The following is a 26,420-nucleotide window of genomic DNA, read 5'->3' on the forward strand; positions in this document are numbered from 1 at the left end:
CTACTGAAACTACAAACAATTTATTGCCAAAAAAAGAAAGAAAATGATTTTTTATTTTTATTTTAACATTGCTTCTCTAGTAATGGACACTGTATGCAAAACTAATGCAGACATGCCATGCATTTTCCCATGAATAATGGGGTGTTGTATTTTTAATTGTTTTGGTCTATGACCTGTGAACAAGGAGGCACTTCTTGCAAAACACTCTTTGCAATAAACTTTGCAATAAAGTTAATTTTGTTATAATTTCCTATCCCATGTTCATTGTTGATTTACAAAGTAGAGCTCCTGGGGGGTGGGGTGGTTACCCAAATTATATTTCTCCTGAGGGTAGCTTTGCTGTAATTCAACCTCTTAGAAGTATGAAGTATTGTTAGCTGGTAAAGCTATGCTTTCAAAGTAGTTTACCCAAGACCAGCAAACATATGTACAAGTGTGTGCTTGTACGTTGTAACTTTGGAGGTAGTAGCTTCCAGCTATACTTAGGACGAGGCTTGGAAATAATTTGGGGTGGATCAGCCACACCTTGAGGAAACCAACATCTAGCACTACACACCAAGCACTGATCTGGAACCCCAGGGGAAACGTGAGAGAGGACAGCCTAAGGACAGCTGGAGGCGGGACACCGAGGCAGAAGTCAAGAGGCAGGGAACCAGCTGGAAAGAGACAGAAAGTGCAGCCCAGAGCCGCGTCAGATGGAGAGATGTCGTCGATGGCCTATGCTCCACTGGGAGTGTGGGGCCTGAGTAAGTTAGTAATGGTAATTATCGTCAAAGCATCTGCATGATTTTATTCCCACCAGTTTCTGTTTTTGTAATGGCTGTGCACACCTATACCATTAAAGATGTACAGGTATGTGCCTCTTTAATGTCAAATAAATGTAATTATATAATAGTTACAGCTTCTCATATGCATTTAAAAAGTTTGGAGTGTCTGTTTGCACCTGATTGAGAATGGACACATAGCAGCCACTCGGCCCAACTCCCTAAGTTTCCCCAATTTCCTCCAGTGAGAAGCAATTAGTAGCTGTCAAAGTAATGCTTTCATAGTTTCCCCAAGACTGACCAACATTACTACACTGTATGCCTTTCTTAGAAGAGAAAAACTACAACTTGAATGGAGGCAGTGGCCTCAAGCTACGCATATTCAGGAGGAGGTGTGGTAATTATTGTTAGAACATCTATGTGACTTTGTTTCCAGTGGTTTCATCATTGTATATGCTGGATACACGTGCACAGTTAAACATGTAGGTATGTGTTAAATGTCCAATAAAGATAATTATATAACAATTATACCTTCTTGTGTGCATTAATAAATGTGGTATGTCTATTTGCACCTGGGCGAGCATATGTACATGGCATCTACTTGGCTGTTCACACCCATTTAGCCAAGTCTAGCTACACTGAGCGACAAATTTTTTGCAAATTATAGGTGGATGAATCATGAAGCACAGGACTCTCCTACACAAGAGCAGGGTTTGAGTCCCAGCTTTGGAGGCTAAGATTATAGTATAGTGTAACATTAGAGGTCAGTGTTAAGTTGAATTTAGTTGAAGTTACTTTTTATTTACATTTTTTTAATAATTATTTTAAGTTTTCAATCGAAGTTTGGCTAGAATTACCAGTTGACGGCCACGGCTCTGATCCGTCTTCTGCACGGCTGCAAGACCCAGCAGCATTTCAGAGGCATTTCAGCAGCGGAGTGTTTCGCCTGTCTGATTGTGTTAACTTGCTCAGATTTTGTTGATTAGGTCCTCTTTCCTTGCCAATTGTGCTTCTACCATGGATAAGCAGGGTACGTGATTAAATAGTTTCTTTTCTGGCTGTCTTTATGGTCGTGAGCCTGCACGGCATCTTTTAATTTGAAAATTACCCAGATTCTCCCTGCCTTTTCTGCGCCCGACTTCCTGCCTGTCCGATCTGCTCTGCGCACAACTGACGCTGCATTCGTCCAAAATAGATTCGGCGAGTATTTGAAGTGGAGTGGAGAGCTGCTTCTGGGACGTGCTACGGCGCTTCTGGTGGAATCACAAGCATTGTCTAGAATGGTTGCGGATGACTCTGGCTGCCATGGTGCAGTGCCTGGTAGAAATTGTGGGTTAGACAACAAAAGTACATTTACATTTTCAGTTCATGTACATACACAGTATAACAACCAGAAAATCAATCAAAAAAATTGTGGTATAGCGATTCTGAAAGATAGTTCCTTGTAGAGTTTCATTCTCAGGTCATAAAATGATCGGTTATTGGGATTGGCTTGAAGGTGGTTGATCGGAATGTGCCACAGGTGTGCCCATGAGAATGAGATCAACAACCAACAATCACTGGACTGGCCAGATTCTCCCGTCTCATTCTAGAGTTTTTAAGGTTTGAGAACAGAGCCAAGAGGAGGAACAGAAGTCTATTTTTATCTCAGGCCGAATTAATAATATCATGCTGTAAGGTTATCATGGAGGTGTTGTCCATTGTGAAGCCAAAAATAAATTGCATACCCCAGCTTTAAGTAAAAAGAAGATTGTGCTTTAGTAAGGTTTGTTTTGATGTGTTTGCCATACCAGTCTCAGGTGAGGTCTACTTTTATGTCACTGTTGTTACTATAATTATTAAGTTTGAGTGTTACGTGTGAAATTTTGACGTGTGTGACAATAACATGGAAACAGAACTGACACTCCCATCACTGTTACTTCAGACAGTGATGATTAGTGGCAAATTGCTTTTTAATAACACAATAGTCTTGTGATACATATAATGTTTTAAGGCTAAACCATTAACAGAGGGAGACATAGTGAAGAAGCCACTGGCTTACAATCTAGTTCCACTTTAGTTTAATGACACAAAGACATGATGTAGTGGTGACTGTGAGAAATCCAGTATGAACACGTTTAAGCAAGTATTGCTTAAACGTACCTCTTTCTTTGCGTCAGTTTTTTCAAATTTCTGCTGCTATTTGCTTATCAAAAGCAAGACACACTTGTTTTGAGTGACACTGTACCGAAAGCATTTCGTTCAACACGTCACTGGGTGTGATTTGGTGGGCTCAGTGCAGGCGTCAGGCTTTTATTTACACGCCTTCAGGCTTTTCACAACATGATGCTTGTATGCAGACATTGTCTTGCACAGCTGGAATAGTCAGACATTGACATTTAATTAGAATTCATGCTGTAAAGCATGAGAACATTGTTGACATCATTAGACACAGTGAGATCAAATTATTGGCTCAATCAAACAGGAATATTATTGGAAAATTTCTGTAGCACTTTATGTATAGTACTGTTTTGTAAAAAAAAAAAAAAAAAAACACAATAAAATGACTAAACTGTGCCTTTTTATAGTGTGAAAACCCCTTCAACCTTTCTGCAATTTTGATGTTAAAAATAAAATTGTAGCCTTGATTGTAAAAAATAATCTGTTATGTAAATTTATGTATGTGTGTATGTAAAATTTACCTACAAGTATTGAAAGTAAAAATACACAAGGCAGAAAAATGTCCCCTGTGGCTGTTATACTATATATTATATCATTAGATCATGTTAACACATGCATTAATGGAAAAGAAAAAACTGGATTTTATTGTTGCTTGAGGTGGAGCTCAGTTCAAACTATTTTGTACTGGATTGCAGCGGATGATTATTTTCATTAAGCTTTAATGTGCTGATTATTTTCTCCACCAATTGATTTATTGGAAAGTATGAAAACACTGAAATTCTCACAATTACCCAGAACCCAAAGCCACCCACAGCATCAAAAATAAAACGTATTTCTTCCTCCTGGGGGCAGGTCAGCCAAAAAGAGCTGTTGCTCCAGTAATTCTAACTGTTATGTGCATATCATTAGTAGTTAGTTATATTCCACGACTGAAAGTGTGCAGGTGTTTTACTTTTATCTTTGTTATGGACTCAAGATTCAGAAGGTTCACAGAACCTGAATGAGTTGATGCTTGATTGAATTGCTTCATCCTTGCTTTAGAATGCAGATAAGGAACTGTGTGTGTTGTGGTCTTGCGTCAGGTAAAAACCCAAGAGGTTAAATATACTTTATCAAATTGGAATGTCTTCCAGGAGGTGTTGTCGTAAGACAAGAGCCCATTGGTGAACACTCCAGCGGACGCTATCAACGTGAATGAGATTGTTTTCTGGGAATGTCTGCCTCATGACTCAGCAGACAGGTACAAGCAGGCCAAACGGTTTCTGCCGTTTCGGTATGAAAACCTGCTGTTATATCATGTAACAGTCAAAATTATATGACAGGCATGTTTTACAAACAAACCTTTACAAACCCTTTGCGTGTACTAAATGACCTGTCAATGAATTTCAGAGTGAAACCAAGTAGATATTTTGTAGTGGTTTTATCATACAACTGAGACTCAAACGAGCAGCACATTAGTGGCAGAATATTATCCAATGTGTCGATGTACAGTACTCATCTTCTAAACATTGGACTATGTTGCAGGTGGCAAGTTCAGTGAAAAATCACCATCAACATACTCTACAGAAACTGCTTAACACAGTTAAGATTCATGGAGAAGAGGTAGAAGATTGTGTGGAAGGATGTGTCCTCTGCAGATTTCGAAGTAGCACCATTTGTCATGTCCATGTCCGTTTACTTGACCAGGCGTAGCAACCACAAATGGATAGAACAGGAACAGGTCCCCACTTGTCCAGGGCAGCTGCAGTAAGGTCATCAATAACTGTAGTGAAAGAGAGAGAAATAAAGAAAACAGTAGTAGTTGAATGCTAAAGAAATATGCTGGCCTGTGCTGATGTGAGGATGGGTGAAGATCTCCAGTTCACAAGACAGTCCTGGAGCTTCAGCGGAAAACAGCGCTGCAGCCAAATCCAGTACAATTGAATAATAATAATATGGTATAATAAGCCGCGACATTAAAATCTGACCCGAAAAGACGCCATCTACACCGTGTTTTTAGCCTAAATATCAACTGTAGCCTCTCAGACTTGATCCTCGTGCACACGCCTGAAGTGTGCAAACTTAACATCACCCGCAAACAAATGTGCAAGCAGATCTACTAATAGTGCGCACTGAGGATTGCGTCTTTCAAATGTGTAAGACAGCACACACTGTCGGTTTGCCTTAATGAATATGCAATATGGGGTGTTTCTACCCTAGTTGCAAAATACTTTGAGGAGAAAATGCAAATAGGTTAGTTTAGCACACGCACTGTGATTTTCCAAGCCTGAAAATAATTTGCAGTGACTGTGACTGCATCTGTATTTCATATGTTTGAAAGGAAGGTGCTAATCGGCCCAGCGGTGCGCACAGATGGCTGCTGTTACTGTGTGTGTGTCTGATTTAAAGTCATTTCTCATGAGCTGTATGGGGAACGCATTTATTATTATTTTCATTCAGTTATCCTGAATGCAGAAAAACACCATGGTTAAACATAAATTTGTGGCAGCCTATTTGCAGCCAAATGAATCCAAACATTCACAACCACTGTAGCCTAAAGAAAATTAACACTGATCTTGATTATGACTTCCTATTTCCTTCTTTTTGCCAGCATCACAGTTTTTTGGCATGCCGCTCAGCTGTGGGACCACTTGGATTGAGAGACCTCACCACTGCCTGTATCCCATCTTCAGTCCCTCTTGTCAAGGCATTTATGGCCATTATTATTATTATTATTATTATTATTATTATTATTATTATTATTATTAAAGTCACTGAAGATAGTTTAAAAAGTTTTATTATAAGCCAATTTGCCATATACTTGCCATCTTCTCTTAATTTCATCTGTTGTTCTTGACTTTTTGCTGTAGCTCAACAATATGTTTATGGAAACCTGTAACGCATGCAAAACCCTCATTTAAATACTGCTGTCTCCACAGTGTCTGCATCTGTTGTCATTTCCGCAGTTATTCTTGGTAGATCACCCACAAAACGCACACCGACCAAACGTGCAAGATATCAGAATGCATGTGCAATTTAGCACTCTTTATTTGGGATGTTAGTAAATCAGGCCCTGAGACTGTTTTGCCTCTGACAGGCTCAAATTGTTATACTAAGTGTTGGTCTTTTATTAAAGAGTAAGATCCTTTTTGTTTAACCAGAAACAGATGATTAATCGCTCTCCTCAAAGCCACCAGACTCCATTGACAAATACAGTAACTTTACCTGGCAGATCATCAGAACATAAACTTTTTTACACTGCACTGAGCACTCCTAACCAAACCAGAGCTGATGACTGTTGGGACAGTGGAAAGACAAACCAAGAAGTTTTTGGAGAGATTTATTTAGTTTCTGTAAAGTTTGAATGACATTGACGATGATGCAAAAAAGATGCTGGTGAGTTTGGCGAGGGCAATTAAACAGCTGTTTGTGGTTAAAGACATCATATCTCGATCTTTAAAATGAGGTCTCTCACTGTTGTAAACCTTTATGTCATTTTGTCAGACGCTAACTAACAATATGAGCCGGTCAGAGGCAAAAACAAGCAAGCTTCCAACAGCTATCCTGTTAATGTAATGCACAGGGACATGGGAAAAAAACGATGTTCAACTGCAATAACAGCTGTCTCCGGTTGTGTCTGTGGTCTGTGGATCCCTTTCATAATGATGTTAGACATTTAAAAGTACAATCTGAGCCAGTGGCCAAAACAAGCACTTTTAGTTGAGTATTTTGACAGTGTGCAATTACCCGTGACAATTACATTGCAGTCAGATTTGCAGTTGACAGCTGCAGCACTCTCTCTCAATACTGGGTGAGTTCCTTAAGTTTTTTTTTACTATAAGTCACTTAGAGACAAAACATTGCATTAAAAAAAACAAAAACAAAAAGCAAAACCAAAAAAAAAAACAGTTCCCACCTATTTTTGTGTTTGGGTATCTGTCTGGGTAAAATTAACTGCGAGGCAGGTAGTGTATATTGAAATGGAAATAGTTTGTATGTGACTCACACCCAAAACTACAATCATCCCGTCTGTAAAAACAAAAAACATCACAACCTCTTGTCAGTTGAAACTATTCAGGCACATATCTGTTGCAACCACAGCTTGAGCTGTGAGTTTGCCAATTTCTGATCTGGCAATGGTTGGTATGAGGATGCACTTGCCTTTTACCCGAACACACGCACAGCGTCATCTGGCTGATCAAATGACAAGGACACAAGACTGATAGACATTCACCTCCAGGGAGGAGGAAATATATTTGACTTTTTACATTTTTTTTTCTTATCTCTGCTAAATACATTTCAATCCTGAAATATAATTTTATCACTAGTGGTGAATAATTTTTCTTAGATTAAAAGAAGTGATATCTATAGAGTCATGCCCCTTCTGTCGTACCACCGTGGGACCTTACTTTCTTTGGCAAAAACATGGTATGTCTGTAGTTTAAGGAGGAAGACAAATCACTCTGTCAAATTAAAATATAATTTTACAAGTCACACACTACACACCCAAGATTACACACTCAACAATAGCATATTACATAATGACCTTCTCCCTCTAAAAGCTAACGTTAGCCGCTGAAGCTATGATGCCTGTGTGTTTTCGCACCAGGATGTAGTCAGGGTTGTGTCCAGACTTTTTTTTTTTTTTTAAGAGGGACGGCCGAAGTGGGGCACTGACTTATGCAGGGCGTGGCATGAAGCAGGAGCATGCATGTACACATGTTGGAATAACGTTTCTAATGTCTATTCTAATTACTAACATTACAATACCTTACAGTTTATTGCTTGCCTGTGCTTACAATTCAGTTCTATCAATCACAACACAACAGAGTGGCAGCATATAAATATAATATAAAGCTTCTTTAAGTCCTGAAAAAGAAATCATACATCCATTAAGAAAATTCCACTATGAAAACTAGTTTTATTTTTAATATTCTTCATATATTTACCCATTTGCTCTATATCTTACAAGGTGACCTATATTGTGCAAGATGATCCTTTTTTTTACGGACGTGGAAAATAACATCTATGCATTTAACTAGCATGTTGCTGCATACAATAAGGTCATGTGTACAATACAGAGACAGGTCTGACTCATTATTAGTAGGCTATAATGGGAAAAGAATGTTCGCTCAAGAAGCATTCAAAGTTTCACAAAGCCAGTATTGTAAAAGCAAGACCCAGTTAACTTGCTACTTCATATATATCAACTATCTGTCTCCAGCGCAAACCTGTTCTGCAGGACAGGACTTTTGACCAATCCCTGGCCTCTCTGTGTACACAGACTATGACACTCCTGAACAATATCTGTATCATTTGACACTCAGGTGCATTATGTGCAGACTTAAACCTGTAACTTTGAGTGTTTGCGATTCCAGTCATCTGGAAAACATTCAGTGTTTGATGACATTGCCCACATTGCCTGAGAGGACCATTGTGTTTGAGTCAAAGTGGTATTTGTCTTGATTAGCTGTGGTTAACTAATGTCACTGCTGACCTCAATAAGTGCGCAGCAGAACAGTTTGTGACCTGTGTAATTGTTTTTTCTATGATAATGAATAGACTGACCAAACTGACCAAACAAGAAATTCGACCTAATATGTAATTACAAGTTCTTGATAAAGCCTGAATTACAGAGCTTAACAAAAACAAAGAAATACACCGCCCACAATAATTCCACTGTAATTGTGACGTGATTTCAGTGCATATTACTACTAAGACTGGAAAAGCATTCATTCAATATGTATACAGCTTAATGCAAATGAAGAAAATACATTTCACCTTTCATTATAATGTCAGAACCTCTCATGGCCTTCATTCAATTATTTCACCACTGATATGTTGAAAGGAAAACATGCATTGGAAAGTAAACATGATTATCTGAAGTACAGGAATTTGCTTTTTCATTTCACACATATTGTCTGTCCAGGATGGTCAAATTCAGATGTACATTTGTGTTCATATGTTGTGAAGTCAGTGAATATTTTCATGCCTTGGAGTCAGTTGGGTGTGTCATCTTTAGTGTTGCACTGCCTTGAGTTAAAATTCAAGCCTTGTTGGGCTGTCAGCAAGTGATTATGTGTGTCTGGTGAGCAAGGAAGAGGAGAAGATTTTGTGTGTAATGAGCCACAAGGACGTCAATCATATTGGTAAAATCATGCAAAGGTTAAAAATGTTAATAGCAGCAGGAGTGCTCTGCAGTACCAGAAAGCGTACCTTTCATTGTAGTAGGAAGAAAGCAAAGTGCGGATCTCAACAGATAAATCTGGAACCACAAGCCCATCTCTGGGGGAGGAGGGCGTTACTGGAAAAGAAGAGGAAGATAACAGAGATAAAGATACAAAACTCTAGAACAAATATCCTAAACTTCTCCAGTGTGACTGGGAACATTTTTCAAGTCGATGAGTCATTGATAAAGGGGGAATTTTGAGAGACATTTTTCTCCTCACTTCCTTCAACAAGTGGTTTCTCTCAGAGAGTGTCTTCGAAATTGGAATGAGCTTTATAGTAGAACATTTTATTATTCAAACAACATATTCTAGGTGCCAACCTTTTTGTTAACTTTGGTTGCCATGTAGACCATGGGTGTATATTTTCTCATCTGCATGACGGATGTTTTTGTCAGCAGGTGTTGGAGATAATGCGCCTATTCATGCTGACAGCGTCTGTCTTGTTGTTCCAGGTCATTGTTGGGCAGCAATATTTATCTCTTTTACATCCTTCTATTTACTCAAACCTGTTTGTCAGGTTTCAGTCTGGGTGTCGCTGCAGCTCTCTGCAGATGAGCACAAAGCATGTAAATGAAGCGTTGCATTTCACCTTTCATTATATTGTCAGAATTCCTGGCATGCAGAGACAGATGCCTACGTGTAAGTAGACTGTGGCGACCTGATTCATCCATTGATATATTTGTTTGCAAGGTTTTTATAATGCAACATTATTTATTATTCTTCCTTGATATAACAGGTTCAAAATCATTTTGATGCAACACTTTCACACTGACAGTGACTGTCACTTCTATGTAACTTTGCTTATAAGCCCCACCAACTATGCATGGTGAAACTGGATCACATTTTATGGAGTAAAAGTTTTGTAATTTTCCCACTAACGTCCTCTCACTGGTCTGCCCCGACTCTGTGATTTACAGGACGCTAACTGTAACTTAGCTTCCGTTAGCTTGCTGAATCAATGCCAGTGTCAAGCCAGAACCAAAGCTGGGAGAGTGGACAATGTAACCAGCAGAGGTATTGGTTTTGATACAGTCAAACAGATCCAGGTTGGGTCTTGCTCTATTACCACGGGTCCCAGGTCATTACGTGTAATACCAAAGCGGATCTGAGAAGACCAGGCCAAGATCTGACAGCCCTGATCACGATGGAACAAAGTGCATCTGTGGCCACAAGGTGCTACCAAATGACCTGCACGAACGAGCGCCACTGAGCTGAGGTGAGGAGGAGGAACAGGGTCTGAGAGCAGAGGTCAGACTCGTATCGGAGAACACAGATGATTAGCGATGTTATCATTAGCAGCCGTGGCAACGAACAATCAATTGTTACTATAGTTCAAATGGGAAACAGCTGAAGTTATCTTTCTATCTTATCTTATGTTAGATACAACAAAACCACAAAGCTGATTCTAAATGAGTCGCGTTTGTCATTCGTCACCATAACGGCAAATAGACTTTTAATAATAAGTGGATTAGCAATACCAATTGATGACTTGTAATTTAATGTAAACTTGTCAGTACAGTAAACTGGAAAATTGAATCAGCAACTCCTGTGTTCTGCAAGCTAAAATTACTGACTTTGCCTTTGTGGTTGTTGGTTTGGAGAAAGCGATAACTTTCTTATACAACAGGGATTCTCATCAGGAAAGACTGCCTGATGGCTAAGAAAGGGGCAAGGAGGCATGTTGACAGGCATCTACTGTAGCCAATACAATCCCATATCAAACAATCCAAACTAATTCTAAAGTCTTATCTGTATTTTTAATGTAGTTTTGACACAAATAAAACCAGTTTTAAGCTGTGTTGGTTGACACAACTCACAAGACTCTCGCAAGAATAGCAGAAAAAAAATACATGTACATTAAACACAGAATATTTTTTTACAAAATGATGAACTATGATGTAAAGTAGGTGACCGAAAATAAACCAGCAAAACCACTCGTAAAGTTCTTGTGTTACTCTACCTATTTCATGGTATAGCGATCCCTGCTTCATGGTGATAGGTTTCCTGGAGGTCAGCATCTCAATCTTCATGAGGTAATCACAGCATTGCTTCCACTGGCCTGCAACACAGTATAAACAGTGAACCCATATGAACAACAGAGCTTTTGTCAGCAATTAACCTACTACACGGCTTTTGTCTCTGTGCAAATAGGCTGTCAAATTGTGTTTACAGTAGCTGGCAAGCTGGCAGCATGTCAGTCTATGACAAAGCATAAAGTATAGAGATGGTGTCATACCTCTACCACTATGTAGTTATAGACGTTGCTATGATACCTCTGCATGTGTACTAAATATTAATCTTGAGGATCTACTTATCACAATAATTATTTGTGTTTCTGCTGTGCTGGTGTCCACAAGTCAAATATGCACTTCTGTAACCTTTGAGCTATAAACCCCAGTTCCAAAAACACTAGGACTCTGTTTAAAATGTAAATATAACATAATACAAGGGTTGGCAAACATTTTTTTTACCTATTTTAAATGCAATACAAAGTACAAAGACAATATACTTAATTTTCAAATTCAAATGTTTAGCACTGTGATACATCACCTGTTCTTTTAACACTCAGTAAGCATTTGGTTCAGTTTTGAAGGTGAATTTCTTTCTCATTCTTGCTAGATATACAACTTGAGGTGCTCAACAGTCTGGGTCTTCTGTTGTCGTATTTTGTGCTTCATAATGCACCACACATTTTCAGCAGGAGACGGTTCTAGGCTGCATGCAGGCCAGTCTCGTCTCTTTTACTATGAAGCCACGCTTGTTTTTGTATTGCTGGAATAAGCACAGGCTTCCCGGAAAAAGACGTCTGGATGGTATCATATGTTGCTGCAAAACCTGTCAGTGTTTGTAAGCATCAATGGGCCCTTCACAGGCGTACAGGTTGCCCATGGTTGCCAAGAGCACAAACACCATCACAGACGCTGGCTTTTGAACTTTACACTGGTGACAATCTGAATGTTCCTTCTCCTCTTTAGGTGGAACGAAACAACACAAAGAAGTATGTGGTGTTTCTGGATGAGGTTGATTTATGGCTGATGATTTATCACTTTGCAAGATGGAGTTGTAATTTGCTAGGCGTTTTTCCAAAGTGTTCCTGGGCCCAGCTGTGTGGGTTTTTAATGCAGCTTTTAATGTAGTGCACCTGAGGTGTCACAGGTCACGGGCATTCAATATTGGTAAAGTGTTCACTGTGGGAAAAGTTAAGTAACTCTCGTGTTAGTGTGCTGTGCCATTGTGCCAATTTTCCTGTACTTTGAGGTTTGCACTATGAGAACACACAGATCCTTCCTTTCTAAAGTGTAATGTAGGTGCAAAGACAGTTAAACGGTAAACAAAAGATTGCTGACAAACAAACACACCCTTGTTCACACCTAGGAGTGCCACATCACCATTTTCAATTTTTCAAACAATATTACTTTAATAACAGGTTCAAAGATACATTCTCAAGCCTGATATCTCTGTGCAGCAACACTCTCTAATATTCTAGAAACACATCAAATCCATTTAAAACTATAATGAAATTGCTTCTGCAAACTTCCTCTTATAAATGAATATTTATTGCATAACTTAATTCTGAGAAATGCACTCATGCATGAAGACACTACTGTAATAGCCCAGAGGTGCAAACTATTTAATTCATGTTGCAGTCTAGCAGTCTTCGGGACACATCCTTATTGGTGCAGGCACGTACGAGACTTGAGGAAATTAGAGAAATTAATATAATAAATGCAAACTTTTCCCCCCATCTGGTTGGATGCAAAGCCTCAGCATCGATTTGTCTGACTCTCCTCTGCCATTGCTTAATCAAAGGTTTGGAGTGGGGCTCCTGCGAGACGTAAAGTAAATGTTGATGAAACAATGTAAAGATTAAGTGCCCAAGCTGGGCACAAAAACATTTTGAAAAATAAACTGCTCAACTGAAAATATACAGTCAATATTAGATGTACCTCCTCTCATAAGCTTGGAACAAAGATCAAGTCTGCTACACAGACATGATTTATTATTCCTTTAGGTGTGTGTGTAACTCAAACTAATTGCCTTCCCACAATGTATTTGTGGCGTTACACAGTGGCTTACTCAGTCCTATAAGTATTTGTTTAACGATGCTGAAACATCTGTTGAAACCAGTGCCACACATTGTTGGCTCTGATCATGATTTTGTGGGCACGATCTTAACAAGTTAAATAGAGATGTTGCTATACCCTGCATGGGAACATGCAGAGCTTAAACTAGGGATTCTGGAAGTTTTGATGACTGAATGCCAATTTAGGGAGTGAGCATGTGACTGAGAGACACACAGGAACCCATTAACTTGTCATAGGTTTTGTGATAGTTCTGATGACGGTGTTTCTTTAGCACCAAGTTTGCGCATTTATGAGTAAGACGGTTCACTTTATCTGTCTTCTGAGGTTAAATGAAGTAAGAGTTGATCCATTTTGTGATGCTCAAGAGGTGCCACAAGCTGCAACCAGCAGATTTTTAAAAATTATCATTTCTAACCTGATAAATGCTTTTGGGGGATGCAGTTTGATGCAGCAGCTGAGTAGTGTGTTACTATCAACAGTGAAAGTATTGAAATATAATGATTGAAATATAATACATGCATTTCAAGTCATATGCGGGTGTTGCACAAAATGTTCCTAAGGACCACCACTGGCCTGCGTTTTGAGAACCCCTGGCATAGGCATTCTCATTTGCTCTATATATTATTAATAATGATATAAAATAATAATTATTATTGTCCACAAATGTGGAAATATGCCTTCGGCTTCACAGGTTGGTTGAAAACATGTCACAATAAATTACAATACATATTATATTAAAAGAACATGCACAAAACAGCACGGTGTAGTGTTGATTGCATGTGGTATGAATGACTTTTTGTAAATATTCTCACTGCAGCAGCTCCGTTGCCCTCTGTGCCCCTACCATGTGCACGTATTAATAGTTAAAACGCTCTGAACAAGGCTTCTGTCAACAACCTCTAAAATGTTCTTGCTTATATCATATGAATCCAATTTCTTGATTAAATACAAGTGCCCCATTGCTTTTTAAAAAATGTATTCTGTGTTGGCTGTAAAACACAAAAGGGAAATCGAGAAAGGTTCCTAAATATTTAAACTCGTCTACCGCCTCAACAAGCTGGTCAGTAATCACAACAGATGGGAAATGCACTCTCAGATAAAAGACAAAAGTAAACAGGAAAGAAGTTATTTTAATTCTCAACAAGGAAGAATAAAAAGTTCCTCAAATTTTTTACATTAAGGAAATGATAAGTTTCTGTGACTGTCTGATTTAATCAGACAGGGTGCCAATTTTCTCAAGGTATTGTTGTCTGTATGTAACTGTGGACACGAAAGACTACATAATTATTGCTGCACTGCAGCAGGCTCTCAAGAATATAATTGTCTCTTCTTCTGATTTTCATAAATATGCATAGTGAGAAATGCCTCTCTCCCATTTTGATTGAAATTCTCTTTCTCAACATTTCCCTTATCTCTAAATCTTAACAGTCAAGTCAGGAATTTGCTCAGAGATCCAGCTTCTGCTGTTCTGCTCCCACAGTGACCTTTTTTAAAAAATTAATTCCTGCATTATGATTACTGAAGGCGGATGATTGCTGCATGCTATTATCTGGTTGCAATTCAATAATGATGGCACCTGGGTACAGGCTGAAACATGCCACAGTTTTGTGACAAATCTCTCTGTACCCAATGTCGCTGTGCTGCATTTGACCTTTATCAAAATAGCATTGTAAGCTCAAAGCTCACTGTCATTGCCCTTATCGGCATTGTTTTCTGCAGCAGGAAGCGTTTTTCAGGAAATAAGTTGTAAAATCCCCTGAACACAACCTGCACAGCACCAAATAGCAGAAAGACAAAGTTATCAACTGACTCATTAACATAGTTCATCATTTGGCAGCTAAAGTTCCAGATAGTGTATTTCCCACAGGAGTTGGTGGAGACAACAAACACAGCTGAAAGGAGAGTAAATACTGGTCTTAGAATCATCAGGTACACAGAAACACAATTCCATTCAAATTGAATTCTAATTTTGCTCTGTGTCTGCTGGATGTTTAAATGACTCACGTCAATTTTACTTATAAAGCGTTAATCATAACAAAAGTCTATTATCTATCTGGTATCATGGCACCTATCATGTAGACCACATCTAGAATGAAGTCATCAACACCCCTTTCACATTTGCACTGCAACACTGCAATTATCCACACACAACTAGGAGCTGCATGCGGGAACACAAACGTACGCCCAGATTTAAGCTCCCTGTTCTGGGTGAGCCACGTGTGTGAAAAGAGCAGCTCAGCGCTCAGAGCGAGTGAGTGAGTGCACTGACGACTCTACGCAGTGTGCAGCTGCTCGCATATATGGTTTCATTTTCATGCAAACCATCCGCAGATCAAAATCAGCCTATGTGGGTCTAATATTTTGTGAGCCTATCTGATGTGTAAATATCAGATTACAGCCAGCAGGCAGCGCACCACAAGTCTCTCCTGCTGGGCAGACAGACTGGAGTCAGTTGTTCTCTGGTTTGTACAGATATCAACTTAGAAACAATCTTAATTATGGATGAGTCATCCTCCTCCTCATGCTCTGCACACTTAAACTACACAGACTATTTCCAAAATATGTAAACATGTCTGACGTGGACAATCTCTAAATGCGTGCTGCACGCGTGAAAGGACACATTCTGACAGTCCCCAACTGATTCTCAGGGTAGAGTTCAGAGTGCGTGAAAAGGCGTCAAGAGCAAGCACTAATGCAACAGTATCGAGGAAAACCCTCCAAGTGCAGCCAGACATCCACCTTAAATGTTTTCTTCATTTTTAGTAAGGTAACTGTATGCTAGCCAATTTATCATATTCACTTAAAAGTTACTAAATGTCAGTATTCTGCTTAGAACTCTGCTGTCTCCAAGTGGCAAAGAAAACTGCCATTACATTATTAAATTATTTTCTAAATCTGCCTGTCACAACACCACCGTTTGGTTTTTGTGTTGTGAGTTAATAGTTTACAACTTTGTCACAAAATTTGCTGCTCTGCCAAATTTGGTGGATGTTTAATCAAGTTTCTAGAAAAATTTCAAGTTTCTAGAGTTTTACACCAAAATAAGCGTGTACATGCAGGTTTTTAAAAACACGGGTGAACCCTCTAAAAATAGGCAATTCACTCCTTTCCCATTGTCAGTAGATGAGTTTGCATTTCTGCATTTGTTTCTTCATTTCCTCTTCACATTTGATATCTGCATAGTTATCAGAGTTGTTGCAATCTCATTTCATTTTACAAATATACATTTGACAGATAAATATCTTGAACCGTGAATCTCGCATATCAAATTGTAACATATGCTATATTATTCTTAATAATATAATTTTCACATGATGAGATCTAGTGTGTGTTTTATTGCTGTTATGTGTTTTTGGTTAAGCCCTCCCTTTCACGCAAGATGTATGTAACCACTGTGTACGACGCTGTCTAGCAGGTTTATGCCAGTAAAATGTAAAAATAAACACTGATTGCAGCATAATAGCATCTGCCTGCGTGTTGTGTTTGCTGCTGGATGCTAATATCACACGAGTATATCACTAACCTGAGACAAACCAAAAACACTCTAATAATTTTTTTTTAAATTTGTCACTGACATGAAGATAAAGAGATTATTGTATTTTGTCTACGGTCATTAGATGAGGAAATGCAGAGTAATAAACCTCATGATCTCAGCCAGACATCAGAAAAATATTTTCTTTGTGACACATTGTGATAAATGGTAGGCAGGTCTCACCGATGCCACAAACATGTCACTAAAGAATGCCACCTGGCAGGTATCGCCAGGTATATTTGGTCTCTTTTTTAAATACAAGGCTTGATAATAAACAATGCCTCTAACCATTCACAAGTATAGACTTGGCTGAGTGTGAATCAAGGCTGTAATTAAGTTTAATTTCTTTCTCGTACTCTTTTAAATTCAGTTAGAACACTGCTCGGCCGTGTTTTGCAGTGGCTTAAAACAGTTGATTAAATGAGAAAAATGAAGATGTAAGTTTCATGTGACAGTATCACGTGCAGTGGGGTCTTGACAGGCTACGTCATATGAAAATACAGTATGCAACTGCTCCATGCTAACATGGAGCTCATGAAGCCTCGTGTAAAAACTTGGCACAACAGCGACACCTGCGACAGAAGGTCTGAACTGCAGTCTGTATACAAGTATACACATATTTCTACACACACACACACACACACACACACACACACAATTTATTTATTTTACAAAAGTATCTCTATCTCTACTAGAGTAAACATGCGTATTTTTGCCATCTCTGGTCACAGCCCCCCAAAGTTGGTGGTCTCTCATTTGACTCTCTGCTGCCATCACTGGCTCCTGTGTTTGTTTTGACAGGTCTAATTTTTAGTATTTATCAGCATGATCAAGAAAAGACATGCTGATCAAGATAGGCCCAAAACAAAAAGAAGTAGCATGAAAACAATCTACAAACACAAGTTCAATAGTGCTTGGCTTTATTTACAGAAGAACCTTTCCAAAACAAATGATCACAATTTCTTACATAATTAATTTGATGGATATCTTATTATAGCCAAATAATACAGGTTAAAGACCACCAGACTTCCTGCTGGTCTGGTAGTCTTTCTGCCTATTTAAAGTATGTTTTTCCTTTCGACCATCCCCTTAGTGCTGGCTCTTGAACTACTACTACTAATATTATAAAGAATATGTACAAGGACTTTGAAAAGTGCCCTAATATAATGTCTGTTATGATTTGGCACTATACAAATAAATTTGACTTGACTACATTATCTTTAAAAATACTGTTTTTAAAATGTACTTGCCTACTATTGAAAACTCAAATCTCAATAATTATAAATTAGATGTAATTATTTAGATTATTTAGTCATTTCAAAATTTTTCCAATTTTTTTTTTAGCAGACACTGAATGGTTTTGTTTTTGTTATTCTTCTTTCCTTTGTCTACATTTTGTTATTTTTTTGTACATTTTAATTTCTTTTTTATGTTATTTTTATACTGTGATGTATATTTACAACTAAACAAAAAAACGTGGAACATGTAAAATATACTCCACGTTAATTAATATATTGAATTTTCTCAGTAAAGTTTTTGGGGGAAAAAATCAAGATAGTGCCAACTGTCAGAACAACTCATAATTGCCTGAGTTGGTGTGAACAAAATAATTTTGAAAATGAAGAGAAGGGGCCAGCTGACAGTACATGAACGTTGTTGATTCATGTTGCTGTTGTGTGATTAAGTTTTTTTGTTTGTTTGTTTGTTTTGAATCTCCTCAAGAACAATCTGGTGAATCTACCCACCTCTGCTTCGCGAAAATCAATAGTCCTGTCCTGTCTGTGTAAAAATTAATGATTAATCATGTAGCCTGAGGTGTAAGAACTACACTGCAGACTGGAGTTTGTGTTAAAACGAGAAAAAGATAGAGGCACAGCATATTCACTCGTCTCCCTCTTCAGCTCCTTGCGGTTCTTGTGCATTCTGGTGCGTTCAACTTAAACTGGAAAGTGGAAATTTCTACTTGCCAGTTGAGAATTTTAACAGCATGTTGGTGTTCAAGTTTTCTGCCTGCTGTAGTGTAAAGCGTTTTCAAATTATTGTGAATAACCTCTGTGAGCTGAACTTCAAACTGTGTGACCCTAACACAACACTGCTAATCTCTATCTCACATAAAACGAGCATTACTGGTTCTTCAAAAGTGCCATTCATTGCAGAGCTGCTGTACAGACTTTTTTCTCTTCTCCCTGTTTATTTTCTTAAGTAGCAGGATATCTGAAAAAGATGTTCATAGATTTTGGTGTAATATGGTGAAAAATCAGGCCACGAGCCAGGAACAGATTCTGGCCGCAGCTGTGGATATTCATGACTTCACGACTTACTGTCTTTTACTTCACATGTCTGGTTCAATGCAGATCTGACGTAGTTCCTTTTGTGTGCACACCCTGTACTTGTCAGTTAACATGTACGATTATTAGCGATGCTGAAGCACTTGTGTTGGCCCACAGCCAGAGCTCACAACTCCAAATGTCATTATAACGTTTCACTCATCTTTGCTGGTGGTGTTAAAGGTGAGTGGGGTTACGTTACTCACTCATGTTGTAGACGTGCTGCCAGAGGGCGTCCGTCCAGCGCTGCGTGTCTTCAGGTGTGTGCGTTGTCAGTGTGTAGGTTACATCCTCTACTTGATGATGTGTAGTGATCAATATCAGGACAGGATCTCTCTCTGATACACAGACAAGGGTGTCCTGACAGAAAAATACACAAATGAACATTTCTATATTTGATTAATCAGATAATCAGGTTGGATGTTTGCTTGAATACCCAAGATAACGTTCAAAAGGAGTATTTGTGAGGAACATCCACGAAGCCAAGACATTACAGGAGGTCATGATGCCACTGTAGAATCTACTGAGATAACAAAAGCTGACATGTCTGTTGACAAAATAATCCTGCAGCTTTAACTGCAGTTTGACAGAGGTTCAGGTTCAGGTTCAGGTTCAGGTTCAGGTTATTTCACTTGTACTCAGGTAGATCTGGTTTGCGGTAGGAAGCAAATTTTGAAAATGTTAAAAACAGGAACTTGAAACCTATCTCTTCAGCCTGGCCTTTAATTAAGAATGTTTCATAGACATTAATCTTTTTTTAATTAATTTTATTCAGGGTTAATTTATTTTATTCAGCATTATCAGCTATTATCAGTAATGTTTTGTTTTCATCTTTTTAATCAGTTTTACTTGTTTTTATTTTGTTTTGTTGATTAATTGCTTAACAAGACATCCACATTTTAACATCACTGACAACAGACAACTCAAAACTCTAAAATAATTAACCCCTAGAATAAATAAGATAAATAAAATGAAAAAACAAAATAGAATTTTAAATGCAAAATTATTATTATAACTTATTATTCAATTTTATTTTATTTTATTAAGCATCTTCTTTTATTTTATTATCAATATTGTTTTGTTTTTATCCTTTTCATCGGTTTTACTTGTTCTTATTTTGTTTTGTCTTTTTTAATCTATTTAATCTAGTTCTTAGTCTAGTTTTATTTCACTTTATGTTATTAATATCGCTTTTAAATGTATTTTATTATATGTCAGCTGTTTTTAATTTCTATTTATATAGATTTTCCACTTTAGTTTATTCTTGGCCATACTCCAAACATTTTAGTAGGATGAGGGTTCATATATTGTACAATAATGTTTTGTATCTGTCTGATAAATGTAATGGAGGAAAAGAGGAAGAGGGGGAGAGGAGGAACAAATATTTCCTACTCAAATGTAGCAAAATAGATGTATAAAGTATCATAAAATGAAAACAGTAAAGTTAAGTGCCTACAAGTGAAGACTAATAATAATAATAAAACACTTAACTAAATGTACTTAGCTAATTTCCTCTAACGAACTTCCTCTGTTGTTTTGTTGTGTGTAATAAGGTGTAAGAACATATCATAGGGTACTATATTTATTATTATTTTTACATTTTAAAATATGTAAAATATATAATATGTCTAACAGACTTGACAGAAATGAATCTAGTTAAAATTGCATGAAATATTTCCACCTTCAGATGCTCACTGTTACAACAAGCGTCCTCTCCTATAGGACATTTGTCATTAATTCACCAGTGCACTCTGATAGCCTCTGCATATTATTAATCAGCATGGACAAAACTGTAAATGAATCCATCTATTTATTCATTAGAACCAACCTTTTTGATGTGGATTACGAGTAATGACTTGTCCTCAGACTCCGGGTCTTCTTCACTCTGATAACAGTGAAGACTTTGCCCCCTGAGGACACCGTGGACATTTTGCCAGGTATTAAGGTCCTCTCCAATCTGAATGAGAGCAGGGAGTAAAGACGTACAGTGAATGATAATGTGATGCAATATTAAATCACGCAGCAGGATAATATGTGACAGTCTAGTCACCTTAACCTTGAGCTGGCCACTTATGACAGGCTGAATCATGCACAGAGGCTGAGCAACCAGGCGGCAGCACATGTTGCCATACAGAGGCAACCAGAATGGACTGTCCTCTGCAAAAATAGAGAGATTAGGGATTAGAGGAGAGGAAGAAAGATAAGAAGAAGAGAGGAGAGGATTTATAACTCACCCATTGCTTCTATTGACAAATCATGTGTCTTGAAACCTTCCTGGATGTGTTCGATTCTCAGTGTTGTGTGAGCCAGCAGGTTATATTTTGGCCCCCTTCAGACAGAAAACATAAAAAAATCAATCTTAATTTTCAAGGTGTCACTCAGTTATTAAATATTTCCCTTTGGTGTGTGTTTCTGGGAGAATAGTCATCCTCACAGTGTGGACCGGTAAGGGGATGAAGGCGGTGAGACTCTTCGAGGTCCCTCATCGTCTCCTTCACTGGGAATGGATCCACAAACAGTTGCGGACTCAAACGCAGCACGGATCCTTTTCCCAGAGGAGCATCCCAGAGAGCCTCCCAGACGACTCCCTCTCCTGGGTCCTAGAGCACCTGGGGAGAAATCCTCAACTGCACAGCTGCTGTACAGCTCAACCCGGAGCTGAAACCCTGGACCTACCTCGTTGCTGCTCACACACAGACACATTTATACAGGGACACATTAAAGTTAGGTTGGACAAAAACTGACTTATAAAAAACTGCAACAGCAGGTGACTTACAATATGATGGTGTCTTCAAAACAGATGTCAGTTAAAGTCCTGTCAACCATCACCAGATCAGTGTCATGGATCTCTGTGCCACACTGAAGCAGGCAGAACACAGCACAGCGATGCAGCTCTGCAAGTAGAAATAATAAAAGCTAAAAGCTGGGTAATACTTTCTATGACACCCATTCCTTCAGTGCATTATAATGCATAATAAACATACACATTTGAGTCCTTATAACTAGATATAATGATTCTCACAGTTACAATAAATTATTTTAAAAACTATAATGCACAACATTCACTCTTATAATGCATTTTAATGTGATTATAAGTCACTGCAAGTGGTCATTTGGTGCTTTAAGTAAATAAACAAAATTCCTGAGGTACAGACAGGTATAATCCATTAAAAGCAGCAATTAAGTATTATAATATTCAACTTAGTAATCGTAAAATTCTTTATGATATATGGTTCTTGTAATGATAAATATACGTTGCTATAAGCACAGTATAACACATTGCAAGTGTTAGAATGCATTAAATGTATTACAGACATTGGTGTCATAGATATTGTTACCAAAAACCTCTATTGACTCTAAAGGTCTTGCTATATATTTATGTTATACATTTAAACAATTCAGGCATCAGGGAGTGTGGGCCATAAGGTTTTTTCAGTGCACTTTTATAAACTTTATTGAAGGACTTAAGGTTAACAAGGTTTCTATTCAATCAAAGTCTGTTTTTTTTATTCATTTTCTCTTTCAGTTCATTTAATCTCAACTGGGATATTTACATTAACACAATCAGTTCCCTTGATCACATCTCTCAGACTTACCTCCTTTGTTTTTGAAGTACTCAGAGTCTTTCCACATCAGCGGGATTCGTAGGTCTACAGAGCGCAACTTATAAAGTTAGACATATAAAAGGTTCAAGTGTTTTTATTAATTTGTGGCAAGATATCTTGTTAACACTCACCTGACAGGGCCACCTTTCCCACACATGGAACTATATCATCAGATGCCCTGCAGTAAAAAAAAAAGATCATCCATCTATCTATAAGCCATGCATAGTGTACATACCGTACATTTCTGTATAATGCGTATGTATAGGCAATGTACATGATAGATGGAATACTTATGGAATCCAGTACAACGACAGAACAAATTAAGAAGCATGTGATAGGAGTGAATCACATCTGTTGCACAACCTCAGACAAGTGAACTTTTTGTTCCACAAAGATAATATTTTTATTGTATTGTATTTCAGGAAAATGTTAAGTGTCCACCATGTCCATCATTTCATGCACAGGCTATGCTTGTGTGTAATGTTACACTGATACATGCATTATAAACACAATAAATAAGGCAAACACACATCTAACCAAGAACTCCATTGACTGAAAAGGCTAGCTTGTTTGACCTCTAGTGGCTGGTAGGAGACATAGCGACGTCCACAAACAGCTTGCTTCCACTCTGCAGTACAACTGCTTAAAATTCCTTTACATCACGCTCAATTGATAATAGATCTATTATCTGTACCCACACATACAATATATCCTTGCACTCCATCTGACCTGCGTCCCACTCGCTGCAGGATCTGAGCTTTCCTCATCCTCTGTAGCTGGCTGAGCAGGGCCAGAATGCGGGCATTGCCGGTGAGCAGGCTCTTGGAGGCCTCCAGGGCCTGCTCTCTCCTGGAACAGGCTGCCAGTAGCTTGTTCGCTCCCTCCCGCATTCGCACCTCCCTCTCAATCTGCTTCAGCACCTCTTCATCCTGTCAGAGATTAGTGGATGAAAGAACATTCTTTTACTCAAAACTGTCAATATTGAAATTCTCTTGACTATAAAGAATAAAAGATAAACAGCTTAGAGTGCTTGAGAATTATCTGACTTCCAGGAACCAAAGAGTCAAAGCAGGAGTACACTGCATTTTAGTTGGTCCTTCACTTAATTTCATTCAAACTGAAAATATTGGATGGATTGCTGTGAAACTTTGTACAGTCATGATAGGCATGAAATTCTTCAAAGCCATATTCCCCACAGGGTAAAATCATTTTGGTAATCCCCTAACTATATAACTTAAAAACTTGACCTTCTCAACTGCTGTCGCTTATGATGAAATACCTGCAAAACTAATGTTTTTTCCATCAGCCTCACTACTTTTCTAGGTGCTGCAAACTGAGGTGGGGAACATAGCAAACATTAAATCTGCTGAACATCAGCATGCAAACATCATAACTGTGAGCCTCTCAGCTTGCTGACAGCCATCAAGCCAAAGCACCACCTAATGGACACACTAGGAAGTTACAGTTATTTGATTAGTCATGATGTGTGAGAGGTTGTTTAGTAATTCCAGTTGTTGGTGGTGAAATGCAGGACTATCAGCCTTGTAACTTTCAGACACTCCACTGATCCTTCTAACAACAGGCCTCAAATGCACTGACCCACACTTGTTACGTAAGAGCCCAGAACCCCTGGGGTGACGGCGTTAAATTAGTGCATCACATTAATCCTTAGATGCCAAAGCCTGAAGGCAGCACTGATATCAGGTGAGGTGGTTAGATAAGATCACAAAGTGTCGACAAGGTACAGGTTGTTGGTATTTTCTGCCTCACAATAGACAATGTCACCTTTGTCTTTGTCTGCAACAACAGATTTTTTTTTTATCTTTGATTGGGAAGAAAAACAACACTAGTATCAAGTATGGAGCAATGGAAAAGTTGTCTAAAGTCCATGCAGTAGATGGAATTCCTTGATGAAATACTTTATCGATAATCTACTTAGTAGCATGATTCCTAATGGCTGGGAGTGCTGTTTCATTTATTTTTTTTTTTTTACACATTAATAAACTGTTAAGAGCCTGTAAAATATAGTACAGGTTATTTTTGATGCTAGACATTCACTTGAATGGTGAAAGGTGGTGTTCTGAATGGATCAACAGTGACTTTATACACTTCAGGTGATTTTTCTATGAAAGCTTAACATTTACCCATCATTAATACATGTAATACACCCTCAACACGAATGATATACATATTTTTGCAAAACAACATGCTCACATAAATTAATTGTAATAAGTCAAGTTCTACTGACTTAAAGTGTCACTAGAATTTTCTTTCCTTTGTGTTTTTGTGTTTAAACTCATAATTTTCCATTAATATGAACTTTACTGAACTTGAAATAATGGGTTTTATACGTAAAATTATTCTGTGAATGAACATTTCATGGTTGCATTTACTAAAAATATTTCAGTTGGCTTAATCGAGCAATTTGTAGCAGTTGAACGTGCAAAAACGAGTACTGCAGTCCAAAGAGCAAGTTGGAGCAACAGACTGTATATTAAATTGGCTGAAATCCTACTTAATATATGATCTATGGTTGAAGGAAGTTGTCTCCCTCCGCCCCCTCCTCCCCAGACCCCAGGAAGCTCATGCAGGCTGCAGGAACACTGCAGGATCGCGAGATGCACGCAACATTTAACACTGACAATAACAAGCGAGGATGAGTCCTACACTGGAAGTTGATCGGCTGTTTATAACTGTTTATAACTGTCTGTCAAAAAGCTAAGTGTCCACTCTCACTGAGTGTCTCATTGCCTATCAGACTCCATTAACATATTGCAAACAATACGGGGAAACAAAAACAGTTATTCTGGTGCGAAATACAAATTTCAAAGGGGGACACTGTGGTTGTAGCTTTGTTGAGTTTATGAACTCAAACGTTGGAAAAAAAATTTTTTTTTGAGTCCTGCTAACTTATTCAGGTTTACAGTGCAATGGACATTATTAACATTGTTTTATCTGATGTTTAATTCTCAGGCTCAGTCTTTTGAGGTTTATCATGCGTTAACAATTAAGGTGACGTAGAGCTTTAAGGATCAGAGGGAAGTTGCGTAATTCAGTTTTCTGAGCTTAAGTCCTGTTGATATGTTTTTGTTCTGAGTAGATCCCACTTAATTATGTAACCTGTTCACTCAACTAGCTTACCCATAATGTGCCATATTACAGTAACTTTCAAATAGTATCACGAGCACACTGGAAAGTGATGATAATGCAGAGGCTATGTTAGTTTTTCACAGAAACACAGCATATGGATTAAAAGGGAATGCATCCACAAATCATGTTAAAGTTGAAATCACTCAAGATTTTTGATTGGCAGATACTTTTTCTAACATGTAAAATGACAATCACCTGTGAATTTAAAGAAAAAAAATGTTGTATTTCATTATTTTGTTGAAAGAAAACAAAAATACATGAACATGAACTGACCTCAGTACGAAAACCTGCAACAAAGTACTCAGAAATGCAACAAAACTCGTTTTGTTCCACTGACCTGGGTGTTTTCATTCATGTTCCTCGTGTGCAGTGCCTCAGAGGTTTCCTCCAGCCTCTGAGTCCCTGTGCAGTCAGCAGTACAGTGAGTGGACCGACTAATCTCACAGCTGACTGAGAGAGTGGACCTGCAGACAGAGCAGTTTGTTACTCAACAGAGATCAAAACAGTCTTAAGCCTCACTACAAGAGGTTGCAGCATGAGGGATTAAGGGAGTCTTTTATTCCGTCAGCTCTATCACATGCAACAATG

General features: G+C 38.2%; 1 protein-coding gene across 1 annotated transcript; it reads right to left on the minus strand.

Moving 5' to 3' along the window:
• Positions 1–7,765: 7,765 nt before the first annotated feature.
• On the minus strand, positions 7,766–26,420 carry LOC146308510 (rhotekin-like). Its single transcript, XM_084746645.1, has 13 exons — positions 26,170–26,420; positions 23,412–23,611; positions 22,814–22,860; positions 22,674–22,727; positions 21,854–21,971; positions 21,512–21,760; positions 21,312–21,406; positions 21,128–21,234; positions 20,906–21,034; positions 19,284–19,437; positions 11,094–11,192; positions 9,120–9,207; positions 7,766–7,772 (listed from the first exon to the last, which is right to left on the minus strand). Exons 1-13 carry the CDS (start codon positions 26,185–26,187, stop codon positions 7,766–7,768), a joined length of 1,365 nt encoding a protein of 454 aa, XP_084602771.1. The 5' UTR covers positions 26,188–26,420.

This window comes from Lutjanus erythropterus, chromosome 20 (genome assembly GCF_056507025.1).
Source record: "Lutjanus erythropterus isolate fLutEry1 chromosome 20, fLutEry1.hap2, whole genome shotgun sequence".
Taxonomy (NCBI): domain Eukaryota; kingdom Metazoa; phylum Chordata; class Actinopteri; order Lutjaniformes; family Lutjanidae; genus Lutjanus; species Lutjanus erythropterus.

Coding starts and splice junctions, on each gene's coding strand:
- LOC146308510 (XM_084746645.1), bottom strand. Junction 22,728..22,813: donor GGGAAAGGTGGCCCTGTCAG/GTGAGTGTTAAC, acceptor TGCGCTCTGTAG/ACCTACGAATCCCGCTGATG. Junction 21,407..21,511: donor TCCCCTTACCGGTCCACACT/GTGAGGATGACT, acceptor TTCTGTCTGAAG/GGGGCCAAAATATAACCTGC.